Source organism: Alternaria hordeiaustralica, assembly GCF_023758085.1.
Source record: "Alternaria hordeiaustralica strain BMP 2776 chromosome Unknown scaffold_3, whole genome shotgun sequence".
Classification (NCBI taxonomy): Eukaryota; Fungi; Ascomycota; class Dothideomycetes; order Pleosporales; family Pleosporaceae; genus Alternaria; species Alternaria hordeiaustralica.
In genome coordinates, this window is record NW_026056775.1 from 1,195,810 (window position 1) to 1,213,510 (window position 17,701).

General features: G+C 52.8%; 2 protein-coding genes across 2 annotated transcripts; one reads left to right on the forward strand and one right to left on the reverse strand.

Moving 5' to 3' along the window:
- Positions 1 to 3,771: 3,771 nt before the first annotated feature.
- Positions 3,772 to 13,545, reverse strand: J4E84_002567 (uncharacterized protein; the record flags this gene model as incomplete). The annotated part of the gene is made up of 1 exon (XM_049385189.1): positions 3,772 to 13,545. One exon carries the CDS (start codon positions 13,543 to 13,545, stop codon positions 3,772 to 3,774), a length of 9,774 nt encoding a protein of 3,257 aa, XP_049247212.1.
- A 488-nt stretch (positions 13,546 to 14,033) lies between these two features.
- Positions 14,034 to 16,308, forward strand: J4E84_002568 (uncharacterized protein; the record flags this gene model as incomplete). Its single annotated transcript, XM_049385190.1, has 6 exons — positions 14,034 to 14,167; positions 14,218 to 14,235; positions 14,285 to 14,338; positions 14,386 to 15,511; positions 15,560 to 15,966; positions 16,020 to 16,308. The coding sequence occupies 6 exons, from the start codon at positions 14,034 to 14,036 to the stop codon at positions 16,306 to 16,308; spliced, it is 2,028 nt and encodes a 675-aa protein (XP_049247213.1).
- Between the last annotated feature and the right edge of the window lie 1,393 nt (positions 16,309 to 17,701).

The following is a 17,701-nucleotide window of genomic DNA, read 5'->3' on the forward strand; positions in this document are numbered from 1 at the left end:
TACTTGCGAGTGTCGACTAGTACGAGAATGCCTCCTCGAAAAGGTCAATGCTTCGTACACCCACCCTGCGTCTGACAGCTGCCCTAACGCCGTCACTGAAGCCCATTGGCCCGCACACTGAGACCGCCATGGCACCGATCTGTACAAGCACCTCTTCATCTAGTACACCTTGCACATCGCACCGCTGCAGTCTTACGTCGAGGTACGCGGGCACACAACGGCTTTCAAGTTCGCATGAGCCCATTCTGGACGCATAGACCCGTATGCTCACGACTTCGCCAAAATGCTGTAATGACGCGATTTCGTCAAGCCAAAGCCGCACCCACTCCACGGAATCAAGGTTGGCTATGCACCAAACGAGTACAATCTTTCTTGCGGCGGCTGTATTGCTGTTGTGTGCCTTGAGCAGATGTCGCACAAAAGACAACTGGTGTGTAATTCCTACCCCTCCTGCGAAAAGCACGACAGTGCCGTATGAGTCAAGCGAGTGTTGGCCACCATACGGTCCCTCTATAGCTCCCCAGAAGTGCACCTGAGTGTTCTCGTATTTCGCTGCCAATTTATGAAGAGCACAAGTCATCCCTCGGCGCGAACGGATGATGCACGAGACGGTGCTAGGTCCATCCTGGGATTCAGGGTCGTCGATGGTGAAGGACAGCTTTTCCCCCAGGATCTTCGCGTTCCCACATTGCTGGGACCAAGCCACAGAGAACGGGTGTGACCCCACCAGTGCTACTCTTGGCATGTAGATCTGAACGTGTGATCCGGGATTCGCGTCCCACGAGTGGGGTAGAGTGAAAGTGACACGCGTCGCCTCTCCGGGTAATGTTTCCAGCTTGACAGAAGTCCATGTTTTCCTCTTCCACGAGAAGTTGAGATGTAATATCCTAAGGAAGCGAGCTAGGGGCTCTAGTGACAATAGAATGACAACCAAATACATCCAAGGCAGTTGGGGTAGGGCATGTTTCGCCAGATGAAAGTAGACGCCAGATATCGCTATTGCAATGCCGATGCGGTGCAGTGAGAGGAATGTTTCGTAGAATGAGCGTCTGAGGGGGCCAATGGAATGTATCATGAGAAATACGAAGGCGACGAAAGCTGCAAGGCCGCTTCGATACGACAGTGAATGCTGTAGAAGCCGGCCCACACTGTGCCAGCCGCTTTGCCCATCATAGGTCACCTGGTACGTGCTGTATAGGAACGCGGAAACATGGGCTATAGCCTCCACTACGACAAGTCTGGCCGTCCATCGATGGAAAAGGTTGAAGGTATCGTAGCTGACCTGGAGCAAGTTGATTAGAGGGTTGTTCCGGAGAGCAAAGAGTATCGTGAAGACGAGGTTGAAGGTGGCTAGAGACCCGCAGCGGCCTCGAAACTCGGCCATCATCTCGGAACGTGGGCGCACAGATATTACCAAGCAATACGCTGTATTGCTCAGAATATAGAGAGCGATCACAACCACATGAGCGCGAGTGGGTAGTGAGACCGAAGTTACACCAGCCGTAGAGGCTCCCGTTGGTTGCCGGTATTTGGTCAATCTGGCTGGCGCATACAGGAAGTGCTGCTTGAGGGCCCCCCAGAAGGCGTAGCGATCCCGGGCCCAGAATTCTTGTCCTCTACATGAAGCAATGGTTGAAACTCGTCGTCGATCGTTCCTGGCGGCGACGATGATACGAAGGCAGAAGGAAAGTATCGTCGGTATCAGCGCCGTCGCGATAAGAATATGGATGAACATGTCGTTGGCAGATTGATTAACACCAGCAAGTCCGTGACTGAACTTGAATGGATCTGAGCTTAGGTTGGTCTCGCCATTGTGAATGCCGTCGAGGGTCGGTGCGTACGATGATAACATTGAAATCGGGATTTTGGCGGCGTCCATTTGTCAACGAATGTTGGATGTGGCGTCTTTCGCTCGAGATTGGCTATGAAGTGTGATCAGAGAGAATTCCAAGGTGCGATGGAATACTTTATAGCATCTGTTGAATCTGGTGGACTTCCGGTGAACGTATAAGCTTGGTGCTGGGCGTAGCCTGACTCTGAGTTGCTGTCTGCGATGCAGAGTCCGCTGATTTCAGACCTCGCCATCGGAGCCTGCATTGGCCGGTCCGTGTATTGCCAAGTAAGAAAGGTGCAGGACCTGGTAAGTGCAAACAGCCAAAGATTGAGGTCCTGCAGCCGTCTCCTACAAAGTCAGCACGTCTGCACTACCTTATCTGCAGCCATTTTGGCAGCTAAGAGTATTAGTGTTGGTAACGTAGCAAGACCCTGGGGTACTACCATTGGCAGAGCCGCGATCTCAAGGCAGATTGGGGAATGCTAGGTGGATCGATACCTACAAACGTGAGCAAGTCGCCGTCTCGTGGTTGCCACAGATTGTGGCTCGAGCTGCTTACTTTACAACCGCAGGGCTGCAATTGTGCGCGAAGGCTTTTGGGTCGGTCTGGCCGTAGATAGTACGCAACAATGTGGGTCATCGTGACTACTTAAAGTCATCCTGTTGGCCTTCGCGTAAAGTCGGAGGAGAGGGATGGCAACAGGTGTAGTACAAGGACTCGAGGATAGGAAATTAGCGCTGACACGAGATCCATCGGGCTAAGCCCTACCGTGACCCGACTTTTACATTTAGCCTCTTCGAGTACGTGTCGATATCTCACTCAAGGTCGCCGGTGAGGATATTATCCTTTTTACCGCATGTTCAAAAGTGATGAGGACAGTTAGAGAGTTCCTGTTTGTAACGTGTGCGCGGTAGTGGCGAGTCAAGTGTGGTGGAATTGCGCTATCGGAAACCTCATCAATGAACTTGGCAACAGCGAGATGGTTTGTCGTATATTCCGCGTTATGGCAACGACCCGTAGATATGGTAGAGGTCGTTGGGCGTGTCATGAGCTCCTTCTGTACCAGGACAGCTAATTATGACGAGCAGCGTTTCATCGACCGTTTGCCGAGCTTTGCCGAGCGTGCTGTTCTTTGGTCCCGGACATCAAGAGCCGACAGAGGTGGAAGCCAGTTGCGCATGAGGTTTCTCTGATTAGTCCTAGATGAGGTGCGTCACGCAGCGGGATTCCAAACAACCTCTTCGAAATGAGGCTGACGTGGACGTGGCTAAGGGGGTGTCAACAAAAGACACAGGGTGTGATCTTGTAGCTCGGGTGCGACTCAGCCCGCTGTTCGAGACGAGAAGAGGCTTCAAGTTTGGCTCCTGGGCAAATGCACTGGCATTCCATGCTGTGCTCCATTTGGTACCGCCAGATCCGCCGCTGGGTAGCACAAGATCCGTAAATTCCACACTGGAAGATGGTATTTCATTAGCATAGCTCACGCAGAACCTGTGTGGATTGTGGCTGTCAGAGTATTCTCAAAGTCTTGTCATCTGGATAATGTAGGGATGAGAAGGTTGAGAGACTGTCGAGGGATTTTCGAGGAAAGAGGTGGTGGCTGGTGGATCAAGGTTTTGTTGATGGCTTGGCGGCCTAGCGTCTGACGTCACCACGCGACGCGACGCGATTGCCTCTTCGCGAAGGCTTTCGCGGAGGCGGGAGAGCTAAACATGCTACGTGCAACAGCCGGAAGGACATCAAATGACAAGATCATCTTACATATTAAAATCATGCCGAATACTTACACAGCAGAACACACTTTTACAAAACGCCAAATACCTAATGCACCAAGCCCAGGTCTCTAACTCCGACAAAAGCATATCTAACATATATACATCCCAATACTATTCACATCCGCCTCTCATGTTTCCTCTTTTCACTCCTAGTCTTGCATTCAACTGCTCCCCAAAATCCTCTCATAAGCCTCCTCCACCTCCCTCGCAACCTCCAACAGCGTAACGATGACAATCTGATGCGTGACGTTCGGCAAGCGATCCCGATGCAACCCAATCCACTCCAACGGCGGCGTCGCTTCACCCATATCCCGCAACTGTGGTGTCTCGATTAACGGCGGCTCGAGCGGCGTATACTCGTAGCGTGACTGTGGCACATTCACCACCGCTGTGATCTTTTCTTGGCCGTCTGGTGACACGGAGGGGGCGCGGGGCCGGTTCGAAGGCATGGCGGTTGTTTTGTCTGAAGCAGTGGAGGGAGAATCAGATGCGGGCGCGTTGGGGTCGTCTGGCAGCGTTTGAGATGTGCTGATTTTGATGTTGGACTCAGGGAGGGGTTTGCCGAGGCGGGAGGCGAGGGTGCGGGAGTGGTTTGACCACATAGTACGGATGTAGGAGATGCGCGAGTAGTTCCAGCCGACATCTACCTTGCCCTCTAGGGAACTGCGGAAGAGGTAGTCGATGTGTGTTCCCTTGGGTACTTGCCAAGTGTGCATTGTAGCGATGACTTTGGGTACGCGTAGGATGGTGCCGCCGCGGGCAGAGCTGACACTCGCGGACACGTCTTCAACGGTGAGTTCGGTCACGGGTTTGCTCTTCTTCGGTGTGGGTACCGAAGCCAGTGCGACAGAAAGTTGGCCCAACGTCATCCCAAGACTGGAGTGAATCTTGGTCTTCTTTTCCAGTGCGACGGCAAAGCGCGCTTGCATGTCACCAGCTTCGAGCATTAAGACCTGATTGTCTATGAAGGTTGATGGGAAGACCCCAAACCTGATTGACCGCAACGTGACCACAACATCGGTATGTAGTGAGATTGGAGCTTTGAAATTGTCTTCGTCGGGCTTCGCGATGAGCTGGCTGTTTGATCCTGATCGTTCAAAGGGTTCCGGCACTGATGATTTGCGACGAAGGAATTTTTCGATATCCCTGAGAGACTGCTTGTATGCTTGTTGGTTCTCTTGAATCAGCCGTTCAATCGCTTGCCATAGCGCAAGACCCTGTGCGGCACTCGTAGCATGACAAAAGACGTGTACTTTGCCACCATCGAGTATAGCCACCAACCGATCTTGTACATCTTCACCCTCTGGGCGAACATTGTACATCAGGAAGCCGAACTCCGCAATATCCGCCATGACAAAAGCTTGGAAGTCGAACCCAGTCCGGACGCGTAGCTGACGGAAAGCTACTGATGCTTGGATGAGTGGTGTCTGACGAGTGTCCGCCTCTTGTAATGGCCATCCAATCGACGTACGTACTTTGATCTCATGCAGCTCAATGAAGCCACTAGTGCGGCCTGTACTCTCTATGCCAATCTTTTCCACTCCGACACAAAGGTTCTGTTCGGATGTGGTGGTCTTCTTGGACGACGCCCACAGGTTGTGAATGTGAAGCCATGACTTTCCGATAGATTGGCCCAGATCTAGGTCGACCTTCACATCTGCGATGGCTACATTGGCGTTCCAAGGGAATGCAGTGGCGGCAGCAACTTGCTGATAGCGTTGGATAAGGTACTCTTGTGGCTCTGAGTTGGCGCTAGGTGACGTGGGCTTGGAAGCTCGGCGGATTTCCGGTGGCACCCAGATCTCTCGGAACAACAGGAAGTCCTGCAGTTGACGAGCATTGATTTGCAGAGCCGTCGGGTTGATTTTGAGAATAGCTGATATGCCACTAGTACCACTGAGATGCTTGCTGTTCATCAATGATAATACGATCGATTCCACGTCCAAGCTAAACGTCGACTCCCGGGAGTAGACATGCTGCACAGTTGTTACAAGCTTCTCGAACGTAGCTGACGCAGCGAAGAAGTGACCGTGCTCCTGAGATTTCACGCTATTGACGGTAATGTAAATGTCCTCAACCTTGGCAATTGCCGTGACACGAGCGATGGGTTGACAGCTGAGACTGAACTCCTGCTTGCATATTCGAAGTCCCAGGTTCAGTCTGGTTCTGCCCAAGATGGTCGTTGGGTCCGCGGTGATGATGTTATCTTCTTCAAGTAGCTTCGCCGTCGGCTTAGACTGATCTTGGGGCTGTTGAGGTGATTCGTCCGCATCCTCGTCTTTTTCGCGGACTACGGCCTTGATACTATCCGATATGTCAATAATGATGGGTACGACAGTCGGTAGTAACGTATTGGTCGACCCATCCACACGAAGCTCGGCGTTGAGAGAAGGATCACTTCCGTCATCCATATATTCGACGCGTACAGCCACGCCCGGCGCGCGTAAGGCCAGACTGTTCTTCGACTCGTCACCAACAAACTGGCTATAACGTCCCTTTTGCTGAGCTCGGCCGGAAGCACCTTGAACCGGCGCTGCATCGCTCCCGTGAATGTGCACGACAGCTCCGGCAAAGTTGATGTCGGCGGTTAGAGATGCAAGGCGTTTGTTCCCAAAAGGATTCTTCCGCTGCGCACCGGTAGTTGTCGGAGTCATACTCCAATTTGCAGAAGCTTTCCGGAACTTCTTACCAGCGAGGGCGATAGACCGTTCAATTACATTACCTGGTAAGACGAAATGTGAATCGAGCTGGAGGTCAAGCGATTTACCAGCAGCAAAGAATGCCAGCTTGCGTGTGTCTTTGGTGGATGCATATGCTACGTTGAACACCATCTTCGGTAACAACGCGGAGTTGAGCGATCGCAGCTTTTTGTTTGCCGATACTGGTACCATCTGCAGCCGCATCTCTTCGATCATCAAGCGTGCGGCATCATCCTTCTGCGTTGAAAGGTCAATCTTTCCAAAAGAAAGCACAAGATCGTGGATCTCATTCCTTGGGAACGGAGCCACAGAGTTTCCGACAATCCAGCTAACCTGTAGGTCCAGTAGTTCCAAGGAGTACGTTGATGTGAAGAGAGCTCCAGAACTGATGCTGTCAGAGTCTTGATGCGCGTCGCGCTTGACGCTACGGTCGCGTCGATGAGAGATTCTGCTCTTTGTATGTCGGAGGCGACGCAGATACTTCTTCTCCTTGGAGAGGTCCAGGTCCTTGATCTTGTCTTGAAGATGATTCATCACATCCACGACCGCTGACGCTGTGTCCGCGAAAACATTGACCTCCAGCCCTGAGCTTCGCAGGCGGTAGACCCTGCGGGCAGGTTCAGAGTCTTTCTCTGTAGTGGCCTGGAAAACCGCGCCGAACGTAAGATTACCGCATTGGCGGAAGGAAGTCGCGTCTTTCAGATTCATGTCAATAGTGACTTCATGAATTCGAACCACAGCTTCTGGATACAACAGGATGCTCTGATCGAGGTCAATATTCGTAGCCCTCAACTGCACCGTGGACAGTCGGAATGCAAGATTGGCTGTTGGTGAGTCTGGATGTTGACCAGGAGCGCTAGCTGAAATATGCATGCCATGCAAGGTCATTTGCACACTGAACAAAACATCCCGGGACGAGGTCGGAGCTTTGACTACTGGCGATTCTACTGAGGCCGGGAACAGCTCCTCAATGTGTGTCTTCAGCACCCCAACATCGTCCTGAACCGCCTGAAACATGTGCGACATCTCTGGCTTGTTGACAGTCGCGATGAAGGACTGTATTTCTGAAGCCTGGACGTGTACCATCTCGACGATACCAGACGCCAATACTTTCGTCTCATTCTCAGTTTGCGTTATAGATACTCTTCCATTGAGAGGAGGCAGCTCAAGCGAGCTGATGACATGAGAGCCGTCTTTTGAGGTGCTGTAGAGCCGATGGAAATTGGCCTCGAGATCGTAATCGACACGCAAAGTGACATGTTTGCCAAGGGTAGGGATGACAGCTATACGACCAGAAGACCCTGTTATCGACCAGCCGAGTGGCTGGAGCACAGCAAGCTCGATCTGGTATGCATCCATGAACAGCGCAAGCGAGATGTTGGGCAACTCGGTGGCCGGCTTGCGAGGCTTATCGTTGTCCGAGGTCGTGTTCATGACTTCTTGTATGATTGTGGACTGTCGATGGAAGTACGCAATCTCGTCTTTTAGTACATTATCGACTACTTCGATTAGGCCCAGAACATCCTCTTGCACCTTCACGACGATCCTGCGGCTGGCAGCTGCCACCTTGATCTCATTGGTCAGTTTGCTCTCATCTCCGGATTCCACCATGGCGAAGTAGATGCTTGGTCGTTCGAATTGTGTTTTGGCCAAAAGCCGGGAGTGGGAAGATAGTTCGCCGACAGCGTCATCCACATCCAGATGAGCTGATATGATCTCACCATGTCCGGATGCTCTGCTATCGGCGTCGAGGAACGAGAATCGCATGCTGCTGCCCGTGTTGATGCTTCGAAGGTTGATAGTGTCTAGTGTGATCTGAACTTTGTCGGTCGCAAATACTACTTGGAGATCATGGTCGAACGTCGGCTTCGACTTGTGCCTGGATGGCGGACTAATGGACTTTGTCTTCTGTGCTGCTCTTAGATTTTCCTTTTGGAACAATTCAAGTAACGACTCTGCCAATTCACAGATTTCCCACTGGACATGTAGAGACATCTCTCCTGAGCTGATTTGGACGATGGTGGACTTCTTCGGGATGCTGGCGTCTACCAGCATAAGCCCAGCAGGTTCTGTCGGAGGTAGCAAGACGACGTTCAGGGTTAACAAACCTAACGACACCTCGCTTTGTCTTGGCCCGGGGTCAATGATGAATTTGATCTCAGCGGACCTGATGTCGACATGTACGGGTGCAGAATCAGGAGTCGGAAGTGGATCCTCAAGATGGCCAAAGAGTGATCTCATTGCGAGACTCTTCTTCACATGCGCCAAATCCCACGTGCGCCACTGGTCCCACATTGCGATGATCTTCTGCTCCGCATCCTCAGGACATGCCACATCAGGCTGCGAGCAGTCACCGAGGATAGCATCTTTCTCCGATTGCGCAAGACATTGCCAGGTGTATCGAAAGCGGGATATGATTTTCCATGAGTCGTGACTGCGCAAGTGGTCCCTAGCAGCTCGCAGGGCGTACGACGCCTTGGTGAGAAAAGCTGGATCTGGGTGTTGGTCTTGTACGCTTGTAAGGTACCAAGCCAGATAGCGCAGTCGATCTTGTTGTCTTTGCTCGACCTCGGCAAATCCTGTCACCAGTTTCTCCGATAACAACGTTGTGCGATGGATGAGTGCGGCCAAGTACTCAACTTTTTTGCTTGCGACGGCGTTCTCCAAAGACCGAAAGGAAACATTTACCGATGTTTCCTTGCTTTGCATCATCCACAGTAAAACATCCCTGATTTCAGCCTGTACAGCAACTGCTCCACCTTCGCCATGAACATCGCGTTCGGTCACTGACAGGCCAAGCGAACCTAGAGTGGAATGCAATGAAAGAGAGTTCTCGCCAGCTCGCTCTCCCGGAAACTTCTTGATCCTTGCCGCCAAAGTCAACTTGTTGAGAATGAGATCGTACTGGTCCTGCCCGGTCTCATTCATTGAGTGTGATTGGAATGTGTGTTGGAAACGAACGTGTGTGAAAGGGATGCGGACATTGAACTCCACAGAACTACCCTTTCCCTCTAGTCGGTTGCGATTCTCAAGAATCTTGGTCATCACATCGACCTGGAACTCGTCCAACATGTCCTCAGGACGCTTCGGTTGGAGTAGTTCAATCAGACTCGATACACATGTAACGAACTCTGGTGTACAAAAGACGCGTATACCTGGCTCCGCGCTAATGAGTATGCTGCTGTGTGTGAAGCTCTCATCCAAATGCTTTGTCGACACATCATTGAAGACAACGTCATCCGCATCCTGAACATAGTTGGTGGGAGGTATGGCAGGAAATGTCGGAACATTCGACAGATCAGGCTCGACCCGATCGAAGGTAAAGTGAGGTACAGCCAGGCTGCTGGAGTATGCAACGGAAGATGGCACCCAGCCTGAATTGGCATGCTCATCCTCCTTGAAAGGTGAGTAAGATCGATACCTGGCCCCTGCTGGTTTTGGTGATCCACTGAGCAGGGTTCGACTTTCACTGCTAGCCGCAGTCTTGTTGACTGTCTTGTGTCTGACCGCGGATCGGATGCTGCTGGCGATCGACTTTGAGGATGATGAGCGCTTGCTAGTCGCACGCAGCCGTGCTGCCTTGGACGATGAAGCATTTGAGGATTGTTTGGATGACGTGAACGAGCTGGTATGATGAGGTGGTTGGAAGAGGAAGATAGGATGAGGCACATCAGGATATTGCATTGCTGGTGTGCGCACATACTGACGATTGGCATCGTCTTGATAAGAGGAAGGACCGCGTTCGTCGGTAAGCAGAAACCGAGTTCGATTCGTCCGCTTGTCGTGCATTCGTATGTGAGCCTGCTGTTGCGCGCGCTCCTCCGAGAAGTCCAACTTCCGCGTCAGCAGATTTAGCGACAAGGCAGTTTGAAGGTAAGCCTGCGTGGTGACCGCTTCTTTTTCCTTGGGGCGCGTCCTGTGATGCGCCACGGACTTGGATGGAACAGCTGTGATCGTAAAGTCTGGTATTGAGACACTGAGTCGCTGCGAGAACGTACTTCCAGCAAGATCATTAAAGTCGAGACTGATGGGGCTCGTTTTGAACAGCAGTGCTTCTTGTGCGATGTGTGCACAGATACTCACCTCATCGGTCCTCAGTCTGAGGTACGTCGCATCGTGAATCACTGGGACTTCAGTGAGGGGCAGGGTGTTTTCATCGTCGTCGAGAGTGAAAGCAAATGAGCGTGCTGCTCCTGCCGCAGTTTCAATGAACTCGGATGTGCAATCTCCCGATATTCTGCCTACATCAAAGTCCCAGCTACACACATAGGTCGGCTCGATTGGAGGGAGGCCGAAAAGGCGGTGTCCAAAGATGACAGTGGAGTCCACAAAGAGCTCCGTAGGCCCACTTGTGAATTCGTTGGGTATCTCGGTATCTGGTACCAACCCCCCAAGAGAGACGCTGATGGGACTGAAGTTGACCATCAGATCCATGTAGTAGTTGGTAAACCTGAGGTCTGCTGAAACGAATGGAAGGTCGGCTCGAATGCCACGCCCCGCTGCATACAGATTGGCTGGTAGTAGTGCACATGATTCATCGGCGGAAATACAGAGAATTACGTCCAGGTCGTTAGAAAGCTTGGCTGGTTGGGCGTCCGGCTGGGCTCCATCTGCAGCTAGGCTTGCACTTGGTAGCCCCTGGAATTCTTCCAGTGTCTTGAAATGCATGTCGTCGCCGAAGTAGTTGTCTTTGATCTTCATAAAGTGATGTATGAGCCAACCGTACAGTTCAAGACTGAGTTTATGACCTTGAATGTCCATGAAGAGCCTGTCGGTGTGCATCGTTGATGTTTCGTTCATCAAGGTATGACTGCCGGTCAAAGTAAGTCCGCCTAGGTGAGCCACTCTCGGCGACTGCAGGAAAGTGCGCAATGTGTTCTTCTGAGGCATCAGAATCTCGAGACCCAAATTTTGGCCCTTGACATCGAACTTGATCACACTTTCAAGTGGCCGAAATTTGTCTAGAGGTATGAACACTTCTCCTTGTAAGTTTTGGCCCGACAGAATGACAAAGTTGTTGTCTTCTAGATCAGAGGGGTTGTTTATAATGTTAGCGTCGTTTGTGTTGAGATACAACTTGAAGTTGGAAAAGTCGACGTTAAGTAAGTACTGGAAAGGTACAAAAAGAAAGTAATCGGGTGGCGGCCCAGAGCCCCAGTCAGCTACGAGGTCCATGATGAGGAACATATGATCTCTCAGCAAGAACAGTTCCAGGTCTTGACACTTGATGTTGAACAGCCATTTTCGTAAAGTGTTCCATCCAAGAGGATTAGAGAGGTCACAGTCAAGAGCGATGGGGCCGGAACGCCACAGAAGGCCATGATTGACGCTGGATGAGATCTCCGTGCTTGCGACATCGACATCGACCTTGCTCTGGTATCCTTGCTTCGATGCGTACATATCCATGACATAATTGACAGTGGATTGCTCGGCTATCTTGACATCGATCCACGCGAACGGACGGACATTCTGTGCACCGCCAGCATCCCGACGTTTCCCTCTCCTGATGCGAGACTTGGCCTTGCCCTTATTCTTATCAGCGCCAGACTTGTCGTGTGTGGCTAGTGTGTGGGCTTTCCCTTTCCACTTCCAGTCCTTGGAAGGCTCGCGGATTGGTATGCGTAGTACCGTATCTTTCTCGATACAGAGGTAAAGCTTGAATACTGTCTGAACACGGAGCTCACCGGCCTTCAAAGGCGTTGCGGGAACAGCGTCAACCCGCGAGCCAGGAAAGAACATATTCTGGAAGATTCCGCGATGGCGATCCGCCCAGGGTCCGTAGTTGATAGTGCCACCAAATATCTGTATGTCCATGCCATAATCAGGGGGGATGCTTCCGTTGATGTCGTAGGGGCGAGCAGGATCTATTTGCGTGCTTTGGTCGATATCGTTCTGGACCGGGCCAGGGACATCCCAATAGAAGGAGACGTTGACACAAGGGCAGTCGGCGATCAATGATGTCTTGGCGTATTCGATGCCGTCCCATTCGCCGTGACCATCGTTGGTAGTATCGTCCAGGTACCTTGCCAGACCCTTCCAGCGCTCGCGACCAGGGAAGTGCCATTGTGAGTTCAAAGGCGGGTTATTGGCCGTGCCTGACCGGGTGTGCGTATGTATAGAATCCGAGTCGCGGGAAAAGAGTCCGGCCCAGGTAGGAATCCTCTTTAGCCATCGCCAATGCCGCCTATGCCTGGCTTCCTTTTCGATGATGGAGTCCTCCGGAACGCCCCCTGCTGCTTCCTGTTTATACTGCACAGCGGACTCGAGTTGTCCAATCTTGTAGTCGGGGTTGGGCTTCATGTGCACGACGGGATGGGTGACTTGGAAGTTGAACAGCTGCTGGTACACATCCAGTGGCCCACAGGTGGACGCATCAAGAGTGCCGGTAGCTTTCTCAAACTGCGCGGTTATGACGGCCAGCGTATGCTCGTTCCCTACCACGATGGCGCCCTTGACAATGTCGACATGGACGGGAAGGAGTCGAAGGAAGGCAGGGATGTCGGCTTTCTTGGGGCTTGACGAGGTCGATCTACCTGTGTCGGCTCGTTTGACGTTCTTGTCGCTGTCGGTGTGTGGCTTCCTCAACTTGATGTGGTGGTGCTCTTCCTTCTCCGTCTTTTCATAGTCCGCCACTGACCCTTCCGGCGATCTTGCATCCTGGGCAGCGGCCTTTGCCTTCTTCTCAACTGCATCGATGATACCGTCGTATGCGGGGCTCCGGTTGTACATGAAGGCTTCGATCCCTGAAATCTTGATGGAGAAGCGACATGGTAGCTCCTTCCGCGTCTGTTTGCCTCCCTTCTCGGCCTTGTCTAGATTCCCGCTTCGACTTCCAGAACGGCTCCTCGGGGTGCTTGGTGTGCGTTCGCTATCGGCCTCGGAGACAGGATCGCCGTCGGTGTATACACCTGCATCCTTGACCCGGCGCAGCCAGTAGTTCCAGGTGATGTATCCGCCATGCACCAGTATCGTCTCGTTATGGCCATGGTACCGTATGTCCTTGAAGAAGATGCGACCGCCCAGTAAGGAGATCTGCAGCGAGGTGATGTCGATGTAGGCGTCGAAGGTGCGCCAGGTGTAGGCGCGTATGCCGTAGGAGACGAGCGTGGCGAAGAGGCGGTTGAAGTAGAAGAGGAAGAAGATGGTCAGGATGCCGCAGATGAGCAGCTCAACCAGGAAGACCCAGTTGAAGCCGTCGCGCGGGTCCAGAGGCTCCGCGACGATTCTTCCCGCCATGACTGCAGCGCGTTGTGTGTAGGAGGGTGAGTGTCTTCATGGCTCGAGGGGGAAGTCGCGCATTGTTGTGGACGAGCAGTGAGGAAGGAGCGCCCGGTCGCTATGGCGCATTCACGCGTCGTCTTGATACCTCGAGACGGGTAGGGCGACAATGGCGTGGAAATGTTGGAGCATGTCCTAGGGACGACGGCGCTACTGGGCCAGGGCCGATTGAGGTTCGAGGCGCGCCCGGCAGCTGGCAGGATGCGCGTCATGGGCGTGTTGCAGGGAAGCGAGCTTGGGCCTGTGCTGCCTCTCCGCAAACCTACCACACTGTGGAGGGCAAACGTGCACAAGACCACCCGCTCGACGCCCGGCGCAAGTCGACAGCACACACCATGGCTGCCTTCCATCGCTGATACCACCGCCTGTCCCTCTAGCAACGACCGACCGAGGACTGCGACTTCAGTTCTTTCCTGTTGCGTTCCCTCGCTGGCCCACGCCTCACCATGGCTCTAGGCACCCTCCCACCCGACTTCACGGCCGCCGACTTCTCGTCTGGCGGCACCGGCGCCCGGTTTGCACGTGCCATTATCATCGTGGCCGGCGTATGCGCCCTGGTCGCGAGTCTGGTCACTTTTGTGTAGGCAGTAGAGCTTCCATCTTGCATGACATGAACTGACGTAGCTGTAGTGCTGTCTGGTTACAGACGTGAGGAACACCTCCACCTACCGATATACATGTGTTGAACGATTCATAGGAAGAACTACCGCAAGCCGGTGCTACAGCGATATGTCGTCCGTATCCTCCTCATGTGAGCCCTCTCTCCAGCTGTCGTGTGTCATCGCTCACGTTATCAAGGGTCCCTATCTACGCAGGCGCATCGTGGGCCAGTTTGGTGTCGACCATAGCTGCATCCTATGTAGAGCCCTTCAGAGATGTCTATGAGGCCTTCACCATCTACACCTTCCTCCAGCTGCTTATCAACTTCATCGGCGGCGAACGCGCCCTCATCATTCTCATGACCGGTCGCGCACCCGTCTCCCACCCTTGGCCTCTCAATCTCGTCTGCTCCAAGATCGACATATCCGACCCGCATACCTTCCTCGCCATCAAGCGCGGCATCCTGCAATACACATGGGTCAAGCCGCTATTGTCTGTGGCTACCATCATCATGAAGGCCACAGGCACATACAAGGAAGGCTACATAGGCTTGACATCCGGCTACTTCTGGAGTGGCATGATCTACAACGTCAGCATCACCATCAGTCTGTACGCCCTTGCCATGTTCTGGGTGTGCATGTCTACCGATCTCAAGCCCTTCCGGCCTATGCCCAAGTTCTTGTGCATCAAGGGCATCATCTTCGCCTCATACTGGCAAGGCTTCTTCCTATCCATTCTCGTCTTCCTGGGCGCCATTCCAGATGATGTGCCTGGCTACAGCCCTGACAACCTCGCCGCTGCTGTACAGGATGCTCTCATCTGCTTCGAGATGCCACTGTTTGCACTCGCCCACTGGTATGCCTTCTCTTGGCACGATTACGCCGACGATACCATATCGGCCGCCCGCTTGCCTGTCAAATATGCCCTGCGCGACGCCTTCGGTCCCCTGGATCTCATCCAAGACACCAAGGAAACGTTTGCCGGCAATCACTACGAATATCGCTACTTCGATGCGCGCGACAATGTGCTGGCACACGAGGAGTCATCATCGCGTGCTGCACGCATGGCCGAAGGCATGAGATACGAGCGAGGAGGCAAGGGCAAGTACTGGATCCCCAAGCCTGGGCAAGCATCGGAGCATGAACCACTCCTTAACAAGGTCACATCGAGCCGCGCTAGAGCCATGAGTCCAGGGCCGCACAAGGCCCTCAAAGGCGAAGGTGCCAAGTACGGCACACCCGACGTGGTCGAAGAGCCCAATCTGGACGCCGAGGAAGAGCGCTTATATGATAACGCACGTACGCTGGAGTTCGGAGACTGGAACGTAAGTATACATCCATCTGCAATTGTGTCTTATCTAACCTAGCTGTAGTACCCCGTCATCGAAGCCCACCGTCCATCTCGTGAAGACCGCATGTACGCCGATCCCAACATTCTGACCGCATCGACCAACCGAAACCTACTGCAACCCACCAAGGAGAACAAGCGCAGGAGGAAGAGCCAAATTCAGGATCTACAAGAATCTGTAGACAAGGGCAAACAACGCGACCAGTCGAGCACTGGAGAGTCATCCCGCTCAAAGTCCTCACATTCCAAGTCGCGTGCGCCCTTTGGCAACCTTCTCCGCCAGAAGTCTTCTTCTTCCAGCTCAGCGAAATCGGACAAGAGCCAGCTTGTGGATCTCGTTGTCGAGGATCATCAGGCAGAAGAAGTCGACCGTGTCAGAGCGCGTAAGGAAGGTGGTCCAGGATGGAATGAGGTTCCTTCCAAGCACTTTGTGTAGGTCTCCCCTCCATACTCGAGTCCAAATAGCAAACTAACCATATCTGTAGTAAAACATACGAGCCAGGCGAGGAAGAAGAGGTTCGAGAAGGCTTCAACCCCGATGAGCCTGAGCCGCAGAACCCAGAAGCTGAGCACAACCTGAACTATGCGTTCACCGAGAACCAAAGCGAAGAGGAACAGCGGAAACACGACATCAAGCCGCACATTGTTAGCGAGGCCAATCACTGGGAAACGCGCGATGTCAGCAACCAGAAGACCAGTGAAGAGGCCGAGGATCATCCGAGTCCGTCCTACGGCAGTTTCAGAGAAGAGCGCAACGCTTGGAATGCCGAGTGATGACGCGATCCCGATCCCGATCCCGATCTCAAGGAGGCACTCATTGTCAGACTTTGGGCCATTGATCTGTTTTATACCCAAGCTTATGCCACATATTACACCTTGCGATATCTTTTTCCTGCGGCGTTAGAATGTCAGCGATATCCTTGTTCGTTTAGCATAACTACGGCGAAATTCATCTACTATACATCTGCCTAAGAAGTGCAAAGTACGGTCCGTTGTGCATTGTGCATTCGTTTCCGCTGTCATCTAAATCATGCGGCCAATGAACCAAGCCCGATAAAAACCTTCACCCCAAACGGGATATAGGTGGAGATTTGCCCTTCCGCTTCTGTGGAATGGGTACAAATCAGGACGAGACGAGCTTTTTTCATAAGGCCTCCAAGACTCTCAATGCGCTGGCACCGGTGAAGATGGATAGACTATCTTCACTGCCGCCTCTAAAGTCCATTTCTTGTCTATGATTGGATGAGTTGACTGTTGATTTCTTACGTGCTTGTTTCATGAATTATGCATCTCACCAATTGCAAACTACCCGCTAACATGAAGGTTTATACCAGAAATCGTGAGTAGATGACTGATTCGCTGTCGCACATCCTGGCATACATGCCGGTGCGGGAGCGAACTTGGCGAGAGCCTCAGCAACCGATGGGGCAGGCGCACGCGTGATTTGCACCTTCCACCAGACCCAGGCATCACGGACCCATCAATTCAACACTACCCTCATATATCGGAAATCCGTTCGTGCGCGTCTCAAACAATGACGCTCGTTACGATGCGCATGTTTCAAACGTCGCAGATAAAGGCCAGTGTTCCAAGGCATCCCCGCCATGTCGCGGTGATCTGCCCAAGGACGCGACAGCTGTGCGCATGCTCGAACATGGCGATATGGAGTAACAGCCCTGATGCCAGATCTGCCAACGAAAAGGGACCCAGCGCGCCACATGCCGACAAGGCCTCTGGCAGTTTCAAGCCGCAAGCGCTATTGCCTCGTCACTGGTCCACGTTACTGCGAGTCTCCGCTCTGCCTCGAGCGCTTACTCTATTTTCCTAGCCAATCACACCCGGCACCCTACCATTTCGCCTCAATGCGCGCAAGCCTCCACACGAGCTAGCTGGTGAAGTTGACAACCTCCATGGTAGGGATGCGCTGCCATTGGGCGCGTACAGAATGGTCAGGGACAGGCCTCATCTATAACATGCGAGCCACTGTCGTCCTGTGAAGTGCGAGTGGTTCGCTGTTCCTGACGGCCAGACCTCCAGCATTTGCGCATTCTAGAAGCGAACCATCCGTTGCAGGACAACACATTCGTCGACAGGCTGCGACTTTATCCGAATGGTTCGCGCAGTCAGCCTTTCCTCTCTCATCCTTACCCTTTCCTCCGACCTTCTT